Source organism: Cyclospora cayetanensis, unplaced genomic scaffold (genome assembly GCF_002999335.1).
Source record: "Cyclospora cayetanensis isolate NF1_C8 unplaced genomic scaffold, CcayRef3 CcayRef3_contig_740, whole genome shotgun sequence".
Classification (NCBI taxonomy): Eukaryota; Apicomplexa; class Conoidasida; order Eucoccidiorida; family Eimeriidae; genus Cyclospora; species Cyclospora cayetanensis.
The window spans coordinates 59687-78039 of record NW_020312746.1 but is presented as its reverse complement, the minus strand read 5'-3'; the positions used below and the strand labels follow the sequence as shown (position 1 = coordinate 78039).

Below are 18353 nucleotides of genomic sequence, written 5' to 3'. Positions count from 1 at the left end.
TGTCGAGATGTGCTGCTAAATGCTGCGCTGCTGTCACGACGCCATGCGTGCTGCTAATGCTGCGTTTTTTTCGAGACAGATACTTTGTAGGCATTGGATTTAAGCGTCTAGACGCTCCGGCATCTCTGGTGCCGACCCCTTTGCGGCGCAGAGGACCAACGGCGGAAAGTCTCGATGCAGCAGCGTCGCAACTATCGCCTTTGCTAGCAGCAGCTCTACAGCATCTTCAGAACGCGCATGCAGCCGCTGCAGCCGCCGCTGGACCCTACAGCTACCAAAGTTTGCTACCCTCAGCTCTGTTGCCGCGTTCTTTCTTGGAAGCTAAAGACAGGCACTTCGTTGCTACTGCTTCGGCCGCCATGAGAATTCTCTGCAAAAAGCAAACAGAGGCGCTGAAGAAGATCTGCAGCACGTGTCTCCTGCCACAAGCAGTAAGAAGCAGCGTGGCTAGCGTCTCTAGCAGCCAGCTAGTGCCGTCCTACGCGCTAAAGAATACCTTTTTCGACGTTTCTCTCCCCCTCCTGCTCCCCGGACCCCAGGGAGCACCCTCCGTGTGTTTTGCCGTGCGTGTTGCTGGCAAGGCAAGAACTGCGTTCTTCCTGCTCGTTTAGAATGGTGTCTCCACCCCTACACATGGTGCTGCGACAGCCCTGATTGCGGCTGCTGCTGCAGGATCTCCTGCAGCGTGCAAGGGTGGGAGGCGGGCAGAATTTTTCCGAGAATCACGCACACCTTGTCCACAGTGAGCGCCTCCAAACAGTCTGCAAGCATCCAAAGCAGCAGCCGCAGCAGTCAGCAGCTTTCTGGAGTGGCTATGCTTCCCTGAGAGACGAGGACGGCACAGGCCAGGTGTCTCCCGAGAAAGCCACAGGTAGTGATGCAGACACCGAGGATCTGTACGTCGACTGTCTGGAAGCAGCAGCAGTAGCTGCTGCTGCAAAAGAAGAAGTCGCGGACAAGCTGCATGCAGTCCGCAAAGCGGCAGTAGACGACGCTCTCCCGTTCGCGAGGCTCTCCGACATCTGCACCGAGACGCTTGAAGGCAGCACTCAGCCCAAACGCTGCTGCTGGGGAGACTCCCACGCTTTCCCACTGCGTAGAACGCCGCAGATCGCGCTGCTCTGTCAAGAAAAGGAGACAGAAGGGTTCAAGACATCCCACGAAGGCTGGGATTCATCTCTCCGCAGAGGAAAATCCCCTGCAAGAGATTTAGCGGATTGCATAGGTATCGACGGTGGCCGCTTTGTTGCGCAGACAGCTCGAGCCTCAGATGCCGCCTGTGAAGGCTTCACTGCGCAAAGCAACCAGCAGCAGCTGCAGCAGCCGTGGTGGCAGCAACAGCCGTCACACACTAGGGCTGTCTTCGAAGCAGATGACACAGAAGGGGGAGGGGGGGGGCCTTATCCGAAGTGCTGGGGAGCCACCATCGCCTTGGCAGCAGTAGAAAGTGTGCTGCGCAGTGACGAGGTTTACCCTGCACTGCTGCAGCAGCAACAGCAGCTGCCAAAGTTCTTGACTCTTGAACAAAGCCTTCTAGAGTCTCACGACACCGAGACTGCCAATGAGGAGACACCCCAGCGAGATCCCCACGCAGCACACTGGCGGAATTTCCTGCTGCGCTCCCGATTAGCGGCAAAACAACAGCCCCCAGAGCACGACTCGCTGCACCAACCGCGACAACAGCAGCTTGAGCTGCCACCCTTACGACCAAACAAGGCCTCGCAGCAGCAGCAGCCATGGAAGCTGCAACAGCAGCAGCAACAGCAACAGCAGCAACAGCAGCCATGGAAGATGCAACAGCAGCAACAGCAGCAGCAGCAACCGTCTTGCCATCAGAGCAACCACGACGTTAACCCTTGGCACCAGCAAAAGCAGCAGCAGCAATGCCAACAGAGCTTTGAGGCTGCAGAGCGACGGCACTGCAGTCCAAGTATGGCATTTACTTCCCACTACTGCAGGCAACAGCATCATCATCAGCAGCAGCAGCCGCGTCGCCTCCGTCATCGCCAGCAGAAAGCTGGGCATACCCACCAGCATCACCCGCAGCAGCAGCGTCTGCTGCAGTGTTGGAGGCCTATACCGCTCCAGAAGGTTTAGAGATAGATTGCTTATTTCGGAGAACGTGTGCAGCAGCTCCTGAACGCGTGCTGTTGCCAGTTTTTCCGCCTAGTTCTCTCTGTCTCGCCCATCGCAGGCTTCGTATTCGCCGAGTTCTCCTGAGTCTTTCCTCCACTTGTCAATCTCTTTCCAGTCTTAATGCTAGAACTCCCTAGTTTTTGCACACGTTGGCTCCTGAAGTATCACAAGCGCAACTGCAGCCTGCCTCCCTGCTTTCTCCGAGGAGGGGTATTAAGGGCCTCGGTGTGCGTGCGACACAGCCCGTCGAAGAGCTGTTTGCCGCCTCAGCTTCTACAGAGCCTCACTAGGAGCACTTATCCATTAGGCGACAGTATTCGTAGTAGAGGTGTCTGCCTGCGCTCCGTCTATAAGGAAATTTCCTGCCAGCGTCTACGACCCCATTGTGCTCAGGAACTTTTTGCCTTAGGAACTTATTAGTGGCGTGACGGAATGCCGTTTTAAAACATGACCCCCTGCATTTGCGGTCTCTAAATTGGATGTGCACTCCATTTTAGTAGGAGAAAGCGCACTGCATCTTGGGTGCATGCAGATCTCAGATTTTTCCCTTTTCTCTGCACAACGCGGGGGGAGGGGGTGGGAGGCGGGAAGTGTGAGGCGGGAGGGGGCAGCAGTTCTGAGCAGCAGCTGCAGCAGCGCCACGCATGCATGCATCACAGCCCCACCGCTAAAGCCCCAAGAGGCCCTGCTTAATCAAACTCGGGCGTCCGCACCCGGCAGGCAGGCAGGGGCTGCTCACGCAGCCCGCAGCCCAGCAAGCTTCCCCTCTATGCGGCGAGATGTTGATACACTTGAGAATTTGGTTCCACTTGCCGCTCGAAAAATGGCGAGCAGGGAGGCATTGCCTCCGTCATCAACTATGGAGCTCTCTTACGCACGAGCCAGATGAGAATGTCGATACATGGAGGAGAGAAATAGGCTCCTCCATGGCGTAGCTAGGATAGCCCAAAGGCTCGACACACCCTCAAGTGATATTTCCATGTAGCACATATTACCTTGCATGGTAGATTGTCAGCAAAAGGACGCTTCCACCAAGCCGGTTAGTTCGGGGGGCGTTGCTTTTCGCCCCAAATTTCGTATGGCGGCTGTGAAGGCCTCTTTGGCGAAAGTGGTACTTGTAAGGCTCGCTGCTTTGGAGTCTTTGCATTTTTTTGGCTTCCAATAGTGATACGCGCTTCAAAGTTTTCCCTTCGCACTGAGCGTGTAGAACTGCGCTAAATCGTGGTGCTACAATGCCTTCTCGTGCTCTCGGCCACCTGCACCGGGCTTGGTGGGGGTGTCTTAGTATTATCCTTAGTTCGTTCGATGGATGCCTCACTTGCCTCTGTATCCTATAATCATGCTGCCCGCTTTGCTGTGACTGCGTTTTTTACTCGCCAGAACGTGTAGGGGAGTTTCCTGGAGTGGCTGGCAGTGGCTATCATACGGTGCCGCCCGCATCGCATCGGCTGTTTCCATTTTCATTAATATGATTTAAAAGGCAGTGTCTGGTGCTTGCGAACTGAGCGATGGACTAGCCGAAAGGTCCTTTGGTATTCGCCTGTTAGAAGATCAGTTTTAATTTCCGCTGCTGCTGGTGCTGCAGGAAACAGCGCCAGCAGCGCTTGTACAGCAACACTAGTAGGGTCGGCCTTTCTACTAAGCTACAAAAGAAAAGACTCTGCGCATTTCAAAAGGGCCAATGGTTCTAAATTGAGGCAATGCCATAGAGTGCCAGCCTCCGAGAGCAGACGTTTCTGTGGATTCTACTGCTGTGCCATGTTAGAAAGTGCAGAGGCATCCGCAAGTGCCCTTTTGCTCTGATATACGCAACAAATTAGTTAAATGTATGCCACTAGAGTGCCTTGTTTTTCTAAGAGACTTCTGAAGGTTGTACCACGCTGGATTAACTGTGCTTGGTTGCCACCTGTAGCAACTCAGAGTTAGCCCTGCGCTATGAAGGCACATATAGCGCGCCAATTGATTAGCTAGGTCTTTGTATACAACTGCATGGTAATGCTCTGAATGCTCAGTGCGAAGCTGGTAGTACGCGACTCTCCTTCCTTCCCTCTGGCAAACCAGGAGGGGCCACCGGCATGAAGGCGAAGTAAGACAGTAGAGAGCTCCCGGTAAGAGGCAGCTAATCACTTTCCCGCAAAGGTGAATAAGTCGATGGAAATCAGGGGCTTCAGAGGGTGGCTGCGCAGCATTTCAGGGATTTCATTCCTTCCCCTTAGGTAGGAACGATAAAGGTTGCTGGCAGAGAGGAAGTATATTTGTAAACTTAGTAGCTTTTGCCAATATTTGACCGCTTTTTCGATTAGTGCTTCTACACGGATGCTTTAAGAAGAGTGTGAGGACAGCATTCTTTTGGTGCACTGCCATATAAACAACAAAAACACGCATCTGACACTGAAGGTGCTCCCAGCAGAACCCTTGTCATGTCAACCCCGGTTACCACCATCATGCTTGTATCACAGCACCCCGAAAATATCTCCTGTGGACTGCAACGCCTCCAAGCAGCGCAAAAATCAATGTTTCAATCCCAGCATACCGACTTGCCTGTGCCATGCTTCATGAAAAGCTGTCTGCCCATGCTTGCTCCTTGTGTGTCTCACTGATCTACCGCTTGATGCTATTCCTCATCCTTTTTCTATAAGTCTTGCCGTAGAGTGAGTGATTACTTTGCAGGAGGCCCGAAGTCTATCATTCAGGTGAAGTTGCCCAGCGAAGTCAACCCCTTTTTCTGCCTCTTCATCTGCTGCTGGCTATGAAATATCGGAAATTTCTATTCCCAAATCGTTCGTGCTCCTTGTTTGTTTCCATGCAAGTGCAAGTCTTCGAGGCTTTCAGTTCGAAACGCCTTCATTGTTTCACACGGCTGCTCTCAGTGGTGCAGCCAGAGAGAACACAGTGCCTGGGCAGGTGCAGTGCTGTCTCCGTTTCCTCACAAAATCTACCTTCCCTGTCCGTTTGCGTCTACCCATCCCACGTTGAAAATGTAAATATTTATACTGGGAGGCGTATTTCGCGCTTATTTCAAACAGGAGGCTCCTATGTACATCGATGTACTCCTGCCCGCTGCAGACCTGCCTACGACAACCACTACCACCCACGCGGCCAGGCGCCCCTCCGTCAGCTGCTGCGCAGTGCCTCCTGCTGAAGAAGGGCCCCCAAGGGGCCCCTCAGCGTGGCCTTCTGTTCCTAAAAGAGCTTCAGATGAGCCTCTCGGAAGCCTCAAACCAGGCGCCCTCTCAAAGCCAGAGCTTTGTGGCCCTTCCGATGTCTCCACGTAAACACTGTCTGTACGGCGGACGGCAGCGGCCTTAAGGCCTCTGAGAATTGTCGCAGGGAAGTAACGTCAGTATGCTATTCAGTTTTAGGGTTATTAACGCCACAAAAAACAACTCATTCCTCCGGAGACCCCTGGAATCCTCCTCGAAAGCCTCAACAAGCGAGAACGAGTGACACAGCGAGGCCTCAAGCTCGAAACCCCTTAACTTCGCGAAGATGGCGTTAGATCCGTTCTGCTTCTTTCGCACTCTAGGGCTCTGCAAGGTAGGTTTCACTCCTTTTTTTATCCCGAATTTTAACCTTTTCCTCGGAGTGGTCGAGGCTCTACACGGCTTCGCCAAGCTACGGACTTGAGTCTCACTCCATATCGCTCTCCTTCCGTTGACGACTCACTCAAGCTTTTGTGCAGCGCAATATACGTTGTGACTTGCCGGTCCGTAGGATCCCCCAGTGGAGCTGACACAGCCTGAGTGGTGGGTAGGCCTTCCAGGCGGAGGGTCCCCTGGCTTGCTGGAATCTCTCCGTTTGACGCCACGGCAGCAAAGACAGCAGCTGCTAGCACAACAACCCTATCAGCAGGGGGTATGGGGTCACCCCGTAGACGCTGTGGACGTCCGAGAGAGCGCGACGGAGATCTACTGCATGCAGGCAGCCGCTTCAACCTACTACCTCCCTGCTAAGCAACAGCAGCGTCAAACGACGGGGATTCCGCAGAGCCATAGCAGCAGAGCCTACGCAGCAGCAGCCCCTGTCGCAAGCAGCTACCCTGCGAGCAGCAGAGGCAGCAGCGACGGCCAAAACCAGGTGCCTGGCTTCTTCGGACACCTGCCCCTAGGCAAGGGTCTCAAGAAATCTTCTGACGGCTGGGGTCTTGCAAACAGCACAGAACCAAGCAGCCGCGGAGTCAGCGACGATCAGCAGCAATAACGCAAGAAAAATTCCCAAGCACACCGTCCAGGAGCTTAGGCCAGGCGACCTAAGTGCAATATATTAATATACATATTATCTATATTGCAGATCCAAGATCTACACCCACGCGGATCTACAGCTATTTCTACACCTGCGCGGAAAAGTCTACGGGGAATCGCACGAGAGTACTTTTTTGTGCAGTTGCATGAACGACAACAAAATCCACCACCATCCCAAAACCCTAATAGTGATGCCCTCTCTCCGCCTGGCGTCGGCTGCTTTCCGCACAGCGGAAATCGCTGCATCTTTTCTGGTGTACGTACACCAGAAAAGATGCAGCACGGCACAATAGGGGAGACGCCAGGCAGCAAAGCGAGCGACAGACGAAAGTTGGTACACTTTTAAGTGATCAACGCTTTATTAGTTGACTTTCGCTTTTTTTAGAAACGGGAGCAGCCTCTGCTGCCGCGGCTGCTGTGGCTGCTGCCGTTTCCCTGTGCTGTCGCTGTCGGAAATGACTTCCTGAACAGGCTCAATCGAGTCGTCCTCTTCTGCCGCCGCGTGCGTTTCTTCCTGGCCCTTCTCTGGGAGTCCACTCCGGGCAAGGCTAGGCATAGCATGCTTACTGCAGGTTTCGATGCTCAATTGCTGCTGCTGCCCGTCCAAGGTGCTCGTCAGGACCCCCCATTTAGTCTGTAGCAAGCGGTATACCGCGTCGTCTATGGTGTTCTGAGCCATCACGAGCACACATTCTCGCACTCTGCTCATTCAAAAGCCTACGAGAAGACTTGCGAGGAGAGAGACTAGAGAGGCACAAACCTACGGCCTGAACGGGGAGAGAGGCCTTCCCCGTCGAGCGTCCTCACGCCTCTCCATGGCTGCCGCTAGATGTGCTTTTCCCCTGCCGCTCACTACAGCCCCTCCGTATCACGATCTCTTGCCTCCAGTCTGCCGCCCATCCCCCCCTATTCTCTACTTTTAGTAATGCCTTGTGCGAAATTTTCTGCCGGGAAGTCTCTCTACACAGCCAGCCATCTTCTTCTGGCCCTTCTTAGGAGCCGGGTTCGGGGGATGGGAGCACTCTGTCTGCGTGCTTCTGAGCAGCCTAACCTCCCCAATAAGGTAGTGAATCTGCACGGAGCGATGCTGATTTCCGATGCGGTGAGACCTGTCTTCTGCTTGAAGAATGAAGCCTGGAACCCAATACAGCTCGGCGAATACCACAGTTCCCTGAGGCGCAGTGGCGACGGCAGAACAGCGGAGACATACGTGCGGAGTTTGCGGCGAAGTTGTTGAGGCAGGCCGTGTGCGGCGGGTAGACAGACAGACAGACAGGCAGGCAGAGGAGTTTGTGCGTATGCACGTATGTCTAGGCAAGCATGTATGTATGTGTGTTTGCGTGCACACATAGATACAAGCATACGTAAGTGCACTCGGGAAAGCGAAGAGAAGAGGGAACGACGCGCCATGCTGCTGAGCCTTGATACACTGGCAAAATACACTTACGGCTGCAGTGAGATCAAGGCCCTGTCCGCAAGCGGTAATAGACAAAACTGCCACCTGCATGCGTGGCAGCAATACGCATCCCGACGAGACGCAGAGCTGCACACTACAAAAGGGAAGGGAGGCAGCGGACTCGATGCCCTCCTCGAGTAGGCATACGAAGCGACAGACAGACAGACAGAACAACACGAGGCTAGAGAAGAAGTGGAAACAAGAAGAGAGCGGTCCAGGCAGACCAGCAGGCTTCCTGCGAGGCAGCCGTGTAAACACAGACCCGAGAGAAGGACAGAAGGCAACGCCTAGAGAAGGCCTTTCACCTCAGGAGAGAAGCAGCAAGCCCTCCCTCCTATATATATATGAATATATGTATTTATATATATATATATACGGAAGGTCAGGCTGCACGCGGAAGCGTACGAGCAGACGAACACCACCACACGAAGGCGTATGAAGATTGCACGGCGGCATCCTTAGACAGACGCAGAAGGCGAGATGGAGGCATGCGTGTAAACAAGACAAAAATGGGGAAGCGCAGTGGCCAAGAAAAGAGACAGACAGATAGATAGATAGATAAAGTCGCCCCAAAAGATATCAACGGCTCCAAATTGCCGAGAAAAAAACACTCAGCGAGTTCTGGTACCGATGCACAATTTCACATCAGGAAAGGGCACACAGCATATATATATACATACATCTATATACATATATATGTATATAGATGTACATATACATACATATACATATACGTATATATTCGTGCAGTAACAAGGTGTATCTGCGGCATTTTTCAGAAACCTGTAGAGACTATTTGCGCGTTCTCAGCTGCCTGACGAACCATGCATTCCGAGTCGGTCTGGAACTGCCTGACTCGAAATTCTCGTTGATCTTGGGGAGTCCTTCCGTCAATCTGAACCGCTTTTTTCCTCTCTGTCTGTGTGATGTGCTCGTATACGCGGTCCAGAACCGCCAGGTGATGCGCGAAAACAATGCACTTGATGTTGTATTGCAGCAAGTACGAGAGATAGTCGCACACGCCTGGCAGTTTAGCTTTCCCCGTCAAAGAGAACAACTCCGATACGAGGGCGTGAGACGACTGGCTTGTTCGAGGCGGTTGGAGCTGCAGGCAGGCAGACAGGCGAGACAGAGAGAGGCAGATATAGAGAGAGACGGGGATTTTTTTTTAGACGATTCGCAGCAGGAAGACACAGAGACGCAAGACTCGTCTTTTTAGGCGAGACAGAGACACAGAGAGAGAGAGATAGAGAAAGACGGGATTTTTTTTTGACGATTCGCAGCAGGAAGACACAGACACGCAAGACTCCTTATTTTAGGCGAGACAGAGACACAGAGAGAAACAGAGAAATACAGATGGGAGTTTCTTTTTCTTGGACGATTCGCAACGAGGAAACACAAAGGTGCAAGACTCGTTATTTTAGGCGTCGTCCGTGTGCATGCAAGGGGCTTCCCGCGCGCCACAACACAACACCACACCACACGCCACTGTCTAGCAGCCTACACTGTCTTTTGAAAGCGCAGCTCCAGCATCTGTAGTGCCAGCACCTGCCGCTTCGTCACTCTCCTTCGGAACAAGTGTGCTGACGTCACATCCCGCCAGTTTTCGCCGTATCTCCTTCAAGTCTTTGGGTGAAATTTCAATCGGAATGCGAGACCTGCATGCAAAACACGATGCCAAAGCGCTTGTCTTGAGCTGTGCTGTGCAGAGGGATGGCGCATACGAGAAGAAATATCCTCCAAACACAATCAATGCTTCACAAGGTCAAAAGACAATTACGTTGCTGTCGACATGGCTGCAGTACAGCGCTCGAAAGTGTGTAGGTATGTGTTGGTGTGTAGGTATGTGTTGGTGTGTCTGTAGGTGTCTAGGTGTAGATGTGTAGGGGTAGATGTGTAGGTGTAGCTGTGTACGTGTATGTAGGTGTATGTAGATGTGTGCGCTGGTGCATAGGTGTGTAGGTGTAGCTGTGTGTAGGTGTAGGTGTAGGTGTGTTGGTGTATAGCTGTGTGTATGTGTGTGTTGTTGCATAGCTGTGTGTGTGTGTGTGTTGTTGCATAGCTGTGTGTGTGAGGGTGAGGAAAGGCGAATTTGTACTCCAGGCTTTCTAGAGAGGTCTCTGCTCTATGCTTGTGTCGCTAGCGGTGCATCGAGACGTGAAGGGAAATATTGAGTGTCGACAAATAAGGGTGACGGGCTTAAAAGAGGCCTGCGCGTGGGTATGATTATTATTCAACTTTGGAGTAGAGGGGAGAAGTGCGCCGCGGTGAGTTGAACACCTCAGCTTGGGTGGCAGTTCAGTAAGAACGTCTTTCTTCAGCCTCCTTATGAGGACGGTATGCTTCAAAAGAAGATGCAGCTCCTCTTCGTGCTGATGGCCCTCATCCTCAAGTCGCTTCGTGAAGGCGTTGAAAACAGGGAGACAGTAGCGATCACTGAACTCCCTATAGGAGCAGAGGTCTGGCAGCTGCGTTGTACAGACACCAAGAACCACAACTTTAGGAAACAAGCAACTGACACGGGGCAGGGGGTAGAGGAAGAGTAGGGGTTTAGGGAAAAAACGCGACCTTTTCAGAATCATAAATATGCGAAAACCTCTTCAACGCATGCAGGATAGGGGATAGAAAGGCCTGGAGGGTTGGCTCTCAAGGAAGGCAGCTACCTAACTGGCTGCTAACTGGCTAGCTAGCTAGCTAGCTAGCTAGCCGGCTGTCTGGCGAGACACCAGAGGGGCCTGCTGAAGTGAATGGTTGGAAAGCAGAGGCAGCATATCCAGAGACGGTTGATCGGCGATTCTGAAGCCGATGAAGCGAATTCGTGCATCTCAGATCCTGCCGATTTTCGAGATTGCACATCGGAGAGAGCCGTACCAAAGAGTTGAGTTGTTGGTAAAGTTCGACAGGGCGGTTGAGCGCAGGCGTTCCAGAGAGGAGGAGAGCTCGTCTGGCGTGCCGCAACATTGGACAGATCTGCATGCAGCAGACAGCGCAGCTGCGCAAAGAGACACTGGCTAGCCAACTCGCCGCCACTCGCCTTCCACGGGGCGAAAGGGGGAGAGACTGGGGTGTCTTGCTCGCATGCTGCGTCTCCCAACTCGACGAAAAACATACAAAACGACACTGAGGGTGGTAGGCAGGGGTATTCACGAGAGGTGAACTCCTGGACCGCACCATTTGCGTTCGTTTAGCGTGGTGGTTCTTGAGGTAGTGCGACTCATCGCAAATTACACACTGCATTAGAAGAGACAGAGAGACAGACACCAGGGCCATAACAAAGAAGAGCGGCGTTAGCAGGAGGGGGAGGGGAGGAGGGGGGTGATGGATGGCGTGTCTCTTGAGAAGCTGGTTGATGGCATGTGCAGAGCAGCTTCCACAGCACAAGCCTTCAGTCCTCGTGTCTGGCGTGGAGAGAGGAGAGGCAGCGGGAAATCTTCTGAGAAAAGCCATCATGAATTACAGGTAAGAAAGAGCCGGAGGCTTGCCTGGTAGTTCGCTTGGAACCGTTCTTGCTTGGCAAGCAGATCGTAGGATATAATGACCACTCGCGTCTGAGACGAAATTTCCGTCTTGCCGTTCCGAATAATGCAGATCTGCAAGAAAAACCCCCATACCGTAGGTGCGAGCCTTTCCAGTGCTTTCGCTCTACCATAGCAAGGCTGCCCAAATATCTCTATCTCTCTTTCTTTCTTTATTTCTCCATCTCTTTCTCGTTTTCTCGTTCTTTCTTTCTTTCTGTTTCTCTCTCTTTCTCTACGTATGTGCGTTGCGAGTTTGGGATGCGTTCCTTTCCCTTCTCCCCGCTTTCCCTTCTCCCTTTTCTGTCCTCAAACTTCGCTCCAACCTTGTGACTGGTAAGCACATCAGCTACCTGCTCTGGGGTGAGGATGTGGCCAAGCCATCGCAACGCCTGATCTCGCCACTGGAAGCGACTGCAGCGCAGCACAACAGCAGGTGGGAGAGGCGGTCGGCTGCATGCAAAATAATCCCGAAGAATGCGGCGTGCCGATGCTAGGGGCCTCAAGAAAGTCTCGAAAATCAGACACAGAAAGAGGCTGAGGTAGGGGCAAGTCTTCGGGAGGATGCTCTAGCGAACGAAGTAACAGCAAGCGCGAGAGTTGGCAAGGCATCCATAGGACGAGGGTAGTAGTACACCACAGGCTTTTTGCGCCAAGGAATTTACAGAAAAAAAAGATGCCACACACGACGCGTAAACCGAGCAGCACCAGCTTCAGCAGCGTGCATGGTGCAGTTCTCTAGGTGTGAAAGTTGAAAAAGGCCGCTTACGACAGCAAACGGCAGGAGGCAAGACCTCGAATCTCAGGCAATGTTTACACACACACACATACATCTACTTTAGACACAGGGAGCTTTAAAAATCCGAGAGGCGCTTTCCCACCCCGTCCCTTCTCTTCAAAGCTAAGTTAGGCATGTAGGCAGGCAGGAAAGACGTTCAGAAAATGACAGCAAAGACATCCTGCGTGCAACAGTTTGGTGAGGCAGAGAGCTACTGCCCCTCCTGTGAGCTCGAGCTGCGCTCTGCGTGAGGCTTTTGCATGCGCTGCTGCTGCTGCGGAAGACTTACATGGAAGAAGGGCAGACAACAAGCAGTGGCCAGTCCTCCATGTAATGCGCAGCAATTGTCAGCGCCTGCGGGAACGTAATCAGCCAGAGAAGCCGGTGACTGCCTCAGTCTCTAGACCCTGTGCATGTGCACCACTCCCCATGGCTAGCTGGCGAGCAGCGTCGAACAGAGCGCGCAAGCATGCGAGCAGGCTATGGAGGACCGAATAGGCTGCCTGCCTGCCCGCCAGACTCAAACAGCGCGAAAGCTCTAGAGAAAGAAAAGACGGAAAGCAATAAAACGTGGAATCGACTAAGAGAGAGAAAGGCAAAAAGAGGGAGAGAAAGAGAGAGAGAAGACGAAAGCACGATACGTGGAATCGACTAAGAGGGAGAAAGGCAAAAGAGGGAGACATATAATATATATACTTATCTGTGTATACATATATACATAACGAGAGAGAGAAAGAGAGATTTCAAGTCGCGCAAGAAAAAGTGTGCGGGGTGATTTTGCCGTGCAGGGGCAGCTAATAAAGGAGCTCAGAGGAACCAGTGGCTACGTGGTCGCGTGAGACAAGAACACGCCTGTATATATATATATATATGTATATGTGCGCTAACCGTAGAAGAAATTATGTTTGCGCATGTGTGGCATACCTGAATAGTTTTGCCTAAGCCCATTTCATCTCCTATGAGAACCCTGCCGTGACGCTGCAAGCCGAAAGCCACGCCCTGCCTCTGGAATTCTCGCAGCGAGGCATACAAGGCAGCATCAACGCCAGCGGCGTCTGCGCTTGCCGCTTCTTGAGCTGCTTGTTTTTTGACTGCCCCTCCCTCTGCTAAGGAGTCGCTGCCGGTGACTGCGGCGGAGAGAGAAGAAGAAGCTGCCTGTTTTGCCTGCTGAAGTTGCTGCAGACTCAGTAGCTGCGGAGCAGGGGGAAATTTATGTCGCAAGAGCACCAGTGCCGTTTTCTTAGGAACTGCGGCAGCGGCTGCAAAGGGCTGGAAGGCAGCGAATGCTCGCAGTACGAATGATGGAATAGGCTCAAAGGCGACAAGCGTGAAGCGCTGCAGCAGCCACACTCCACAGTCCAACCAAACGATCGGCAGAGGTGTTCTATGCAGCGGCAATACCACTGCCACGTATGTGGGGTACCCATGAAAGCTCCGCGTGCTGCTCCTCCCGCTATCCGCCTCTACGCCTCGCGAAAACAACAAAGGCAACAACAAAAGCAACAACAAAAGCAACAACAAGAGCAACAACAAGAGCAACAACAAGAGCAAGAGCGAGCAGCAACAAAAGCAACGACAAAAGCAACAGCAAGAGCGAGCAATAGCAACAAAAGCAACAAAAGCAGCAACAAAAGCAACAAAAGCAACAAGAACAACAAAAGCAACAACAGCAGCAACAAAAGCAACAACAGCAGCAACAAAAGCAACAGCAAATACAGCAACAAAAGCAACAACAACTACAGCAACAAGAACAACAAAAGCAACAACAACAACAACAGCAACTACAGCAACAGACGCCATTTCCGCAAAGGCGCTGCACAGCAGCCTTTTGCAACGCTCACCTTCTTGATTTTCTCGAGAACTTCAGGATAGCGATTGGCAGGGAAGGGGCCAGGGTTCACTGTACTGCTGCTCGTGCTGTTGCTTGGACGTTTTGCTAGCGCGTCTTTTGGTGTGTCATTTTCCTCGGAAATCCATTGCGTTTTCAGCGCCTGAAAGACAACAGCAGCCACACCTCCCCAAGAAGGCACCAGTCCCACCGCAGAAAAACGACGGCAGCTGCAGCGGTGCGGCAAAAGTCTGTTGCAGAGCGACAGTCTGAAATGCAGAAACGAACTTGCAGATAGCTTCCAACAGCCCAAGGCAGCAGCGGACTCCACACAGCGCCTTTGCTGCTGCCTCGGGGGCCTCCCTGCCGCCTGTGCTGCTGCTGCTGCTGCTGCTGCTGCTGCTGCAGTGCAACAACTCGGAAACTGTCTTCGGCGCAAATCTCGAGCGCCACAGACACTTCGACGTGCAAAGGAGTCGCACCGGCATCAAGGGTAGGGGGGGAAGCCTCTGCTGCTGCTGCTGCTGCTGCTGCTGCTGCTGCTGCTGCTGCTGCTGCTGCCCACGGCACCGGGGGAGGCCCTGGGGCCTCGGCGATCACCGGAGTGCTGCTGCTGCTGCTGCTGCTGCTGCTGCTGCTGCTGCTAACACCACCATCACTAGGGCTTACACTCCCGCCGCTGCAGAGGCCACCCCCCTTGCTGCCGCTAGAAGGAGGCGTGTAGCGTAAGCCGTCCAGATAATGCAGAGCTGCCCCCTGAGCAGTGGGTGTGTCTGAAGTAGCATGCAGAGAGACAGCCGAGACAGCGAGCTGCTGTTGGCTCTGCTGCCGTTTTTGCTCCTCTTCGCGGCCAGAGGCTGGACGTCGCGCACTCAGAGCACTAGCAGCGGGTTGCAAGTCTCCCTGAATTGCATCATCCAAGTCGAAGTCGAAGTCGCTTGCCAGATCCTCCGCCGTCGAAGGGACAGGAGCAGGAGCAGCAACAGCAGCAGCAGCAACAATAGCACCTGCTTCCGCGATATTTGCACCGGCAACACCTTTTTCTGCAGGAGCATCCACCTCAGAAAACTGACTAAACGAGCAGGAGAGCGATTGATGCTGCAGCGGATATGCTCCTCCTGCCGCGGCGAGTACTGCCGCATGCGCTGCAGTTGCTGCTGCTGCTGCTGTAATAGGTGTTGTTGCTGCTGCTGCAGCTGTTGCTGTTGTAACAGCTGTTGTTGTTGCTGCCGCTGGAGCTGCTGCTGTTGCCGTTGTAATAGTTGTTGCTGCTGCTGCTGTCGATCCTGCAGACGCCACCTCTGCGCGTGGTGCAGCAAAGCCAACAGCAGCAAGTTCGAGGGAGCCACTACTGGGTGATATCCGCAAATTGAGCTGTTGCTGCTGTTGCTGCTGCTGCTGTTGCTGCCGATGCGCGCCAGCCTGATGCTCATGGCTCTGTTGATGCGCGTCGAGGGAGTGCTGCTGCTGCTGCCGCCGCTGCTGCAAATATGCGACAAAAGCAGCAAGCTGACCAGTCGGTCCTGGTAGGCTTGCTGCCCATCGGCAGTAGCTGCTGTCTATTGCGGCTACATACGCAAATGTCTTACCCGCAAACTTGCCAAAACGAAAAACTGTTTCTCCTGCTTGAGAGGGACCAGCGAGGTGCCCTCCACCCAAACTATGAGGCGGATCTCCCTGACGTGAGTAGAACAGAGACGCTGGAATTGCCGCAGGTTCTTGCTGCTGCTGCTGCTGCGGCGGCATCTGCTGTTGCTGGGATTGCTCTTTCTGCAGCATCGTCTGCGACTGCATCACTGGTAGCATGCAGTAATTCTCAGCCTCATCGCGCTCTTGGCATGCTTCCGGCAGCAAAACACACGAGCAAAAAACAGCTGCCACCTCTAGAGGGTGCCTCCAATAGGTCGCCTGTATTAGTGAAGAGGTCCCACGGGTGTTGTAAACGCGCGATTATTGTCAACATCAGCAGTTCCACGAAGGAAAGAACCACACAAGCAGCTGCCCCCCCCCTGCAGCTTTCGGATTACGCTGCTCTTTTGCGGCGAGGCAGCCGCGAGCAGTGTGACTGCTGCAGCGCATTCAAAAACGGAGTGCCGTGGTGTAATGCTGCCGGGTCGATGTTAAAGGGGTCCTCTACTCTCCACGCGTCCAGCAGCAGGACGCTCGACACCAGCAAAACACTACGATCATCAAATCGATGATACTGGCACTCACACAGAGAAAGTGAACCCGCTGCGAACTCGCTATTGTATGAAATGCAGTTCCAGAGCCTGAAACTGCAGACAAACCTTCTTATCCTTGCGGGGCCCCGTTTATCACCTGAACAGGGGGCCCCTACGAAGGGCCCCCTCCCTACCGGGGAGGCCCCCAACCCCACCAAAAAGCCAATGTGCCCTGTGCAGGAGTACCGTCTTCCCCACCATATTACAATATTCGCCGCTCTATGCTGAAAACTACTCTTAAATCTTGAATTTGGTACTCTTGCGACTTCAGAAAGTTTCCACACACACTTCACAAGTTCCAGCCTTTGCTGCATTTAAAGACAGTGCACCGTAAAACGGCCGGACAGACCGAGAAAGAGAATAAAAACAGACCACTGACTAGAGAGGGTGAGGAATCAGTGAACGAATACCGAGAAACAGAGAGAACGAGACAGACGGTGCTTGAGATTTGCACTTTGTGCGTGGGTGCTAGGACCTTTCGTCTATGTTCTGCTTCGAAAGTGTGGCCTGGCTATCCGCTTTCTCCGTCTTAAAGTGTGTCTTATTGTGCAGCTTAATCGAATACTACAGGCCCCTCTCTGAAGAGGGGGTTCCTGGCCACCCACCTGTCCAGGTAGGAATGCAACCTTGGAACGCTCCCTCCGTGATCTCGTGGTTAAGACACTTGGTTACTGACCTAATGCCAAGTCAATAGAAAGCGATGCAAATGTTTTCTAAAGGCCTCCATCTTTTCTTGTGCGCGCCCCTCTGAGTCCCAGAGCTGAGGGAAGGGAGCCAGCTCAGATGCGAGCGACTTTCACCCTCTTAGCACTCCGAGTATTTAGAGCTATTGCACCTAGCATCTAGCAGAGTCCGAAACACTGTTCCGTCTTTTTTTATTCAGTAAACAGTACTATGCAAAAAGCTATATGCGGACGGAACAAAGCCATCAGTCAATTCTTCATGAATTCCTGATTTTATCTGTAGTAGAATGTGTCGAAGGCTATGCTAACCCGTTGTATCTTCCGCTCGCATTTCAAACCCACGGCCTTCGCGCTTCCCACCTGTTAATCGAAGATCAAGTGCACGGGGGAAACCGGAAGTTTTTTTGCCCGGTACCCACCGCTGAGTAGATATACACATCAAAACTCTACACACGTGAAAACAAATGTGTCCAGCAACTGCTAAAGTGAATCTGATGGGAAGAAAGACACAAACACTAGCCAACAACGAAAGCCAAAACAACGCCACCGCGCCGGCTCGATGGCTCGCCGTCGTCAGTGCACCGAAATATGCGAGTCTCCTGCTACGTGACAACAGACAGCTAGGGTGTTATTTACACTCAAATATAAGCGCAGAAACTTTCGGTAGCCTCCTCTTCAAATCATTCCTACGCGTCTGTCTGGGACTTTGATGTAGACTGTGGCGCGTGCACAAAGTGTACTGGAATGAGGAGATGCTTTATAAGGCGCGAAGGCACTGCTGCTGTAGTGTAATTTCATCCATTTTAAACGTCTTAGTGATAGCCGGGAATACTTAAAGCAAGAACCATGGTTGAAAGTAGCTGTTTGAGGCAGAACATGCGCTGGAGAAGGACAATTACCGAGGGGAGCGAGGAATATCGTCCATGATGACAAGCGTAATTAGCCAAACAGTGTTGTGAGTTATCCAGCGGGCAACGAAGCACGCAGCTGGGCCTCCGTAAAAGTCTTAGGATGGCATTCGCCCACCCATTCCACTAGGCACTCTCATCTGGTATTTCCCCGGCGCTCAAATGTCCACAATCTCAGCGCTTCAATGAGGCCCTGCAGATCTTCCTCCTCCACGTAGGTCATTTCTTAGCACAGCAAAAACCTCCAATTATTCAAAGTTTAAAAACTTTCTTGAGGAGCCAATACTGTGTTTGATGGCACGTTAAACTTCAAGGGAAGTTGGTAGAGTAACAAACAGCAATATTTCGCAAGATGAGGCAAATAATGTTAGCCAGTTGGCCCAAACTTCTTCATGTAGCCGCCTTCTAACGTATTTCGCGTGGCCTGCCGATCCACCAGGACCAAGGCTACAGGCGCGAAACACACAAGCGACCTTTGCTTCTAATCACTCTTTGCCTGTTTGTCTTCAGCTTTGCCCATACATTTGTTTGCACTGGCCAGCCGCTCTTCGAATTCCTTTGCCTCTAGAGGTGGCAGCTTAGGCGC

At 52.7% G+C, this 18353-nt stretch overlaps 3 protein-coding genes across 3 annotated transcripts; 2 read left to right on the top strand and 1 right to left on the bottom strand.

The window, feature by feature from the left end:
• Positions 1-5625: 5625 nt before the first annotated feature.
• LOC113146902 lies at positions 5626-6723 on the top strand. Its single transcript, XM_026335618.1, has 3 exons — positions 5626-5673; positions 5851-6301; positions 6434-6723. The coding sequence occupies exons 1-3, from the start codon at positions 5626-5628 to the stop codon at positions 6721-6723; spliced, it is 789 nt and encodes a 262-aa protein (XP_026191403.1).
• Positions 6724-8864: 2141 nt separating this feature from the next.
• Positions 8865-11732, bottom strand: LOC34623102 (DNA annealing helicase and endonuclease ZRANB3). Its single transcript, XM_026335617.1, has 6 exons — positions 11702-11732; positions 11316-11503; positions 11005-11064; positions 10114-10301; positions 9331-9491; positions 8865-8938 (listed from the first exon to the last, which is right to left on the bottom strand). The coding sequence occupies exons 1-6, from the start codon at positions 11730-11732 to the stop codon at positions 8865-8867; spliced, it is 702 nt and encodes a 233-aa protein (XP_026191402.1).
• A 2061-nt stretch (positions 11733-13793) lies between these two features.
• LOC113146901 (ecdysone-induced protein 74EF-like) lies at positions 13794-14683 on the top strand (the record flags this gene model as incomplete). The annotated part of the gene is made up of 4 exons (XM_026335616.1): positions 13794-13936; positions 14125-14186; positions 14410-14520; positions 14553-14683. Coding segments are annotated over 4 exons (447 nt in total), but the record flags the coding sequence as incomplete, so codon positions are not given.
• Positions 14684-18353: the final 3670 nt, after the last annotated feature.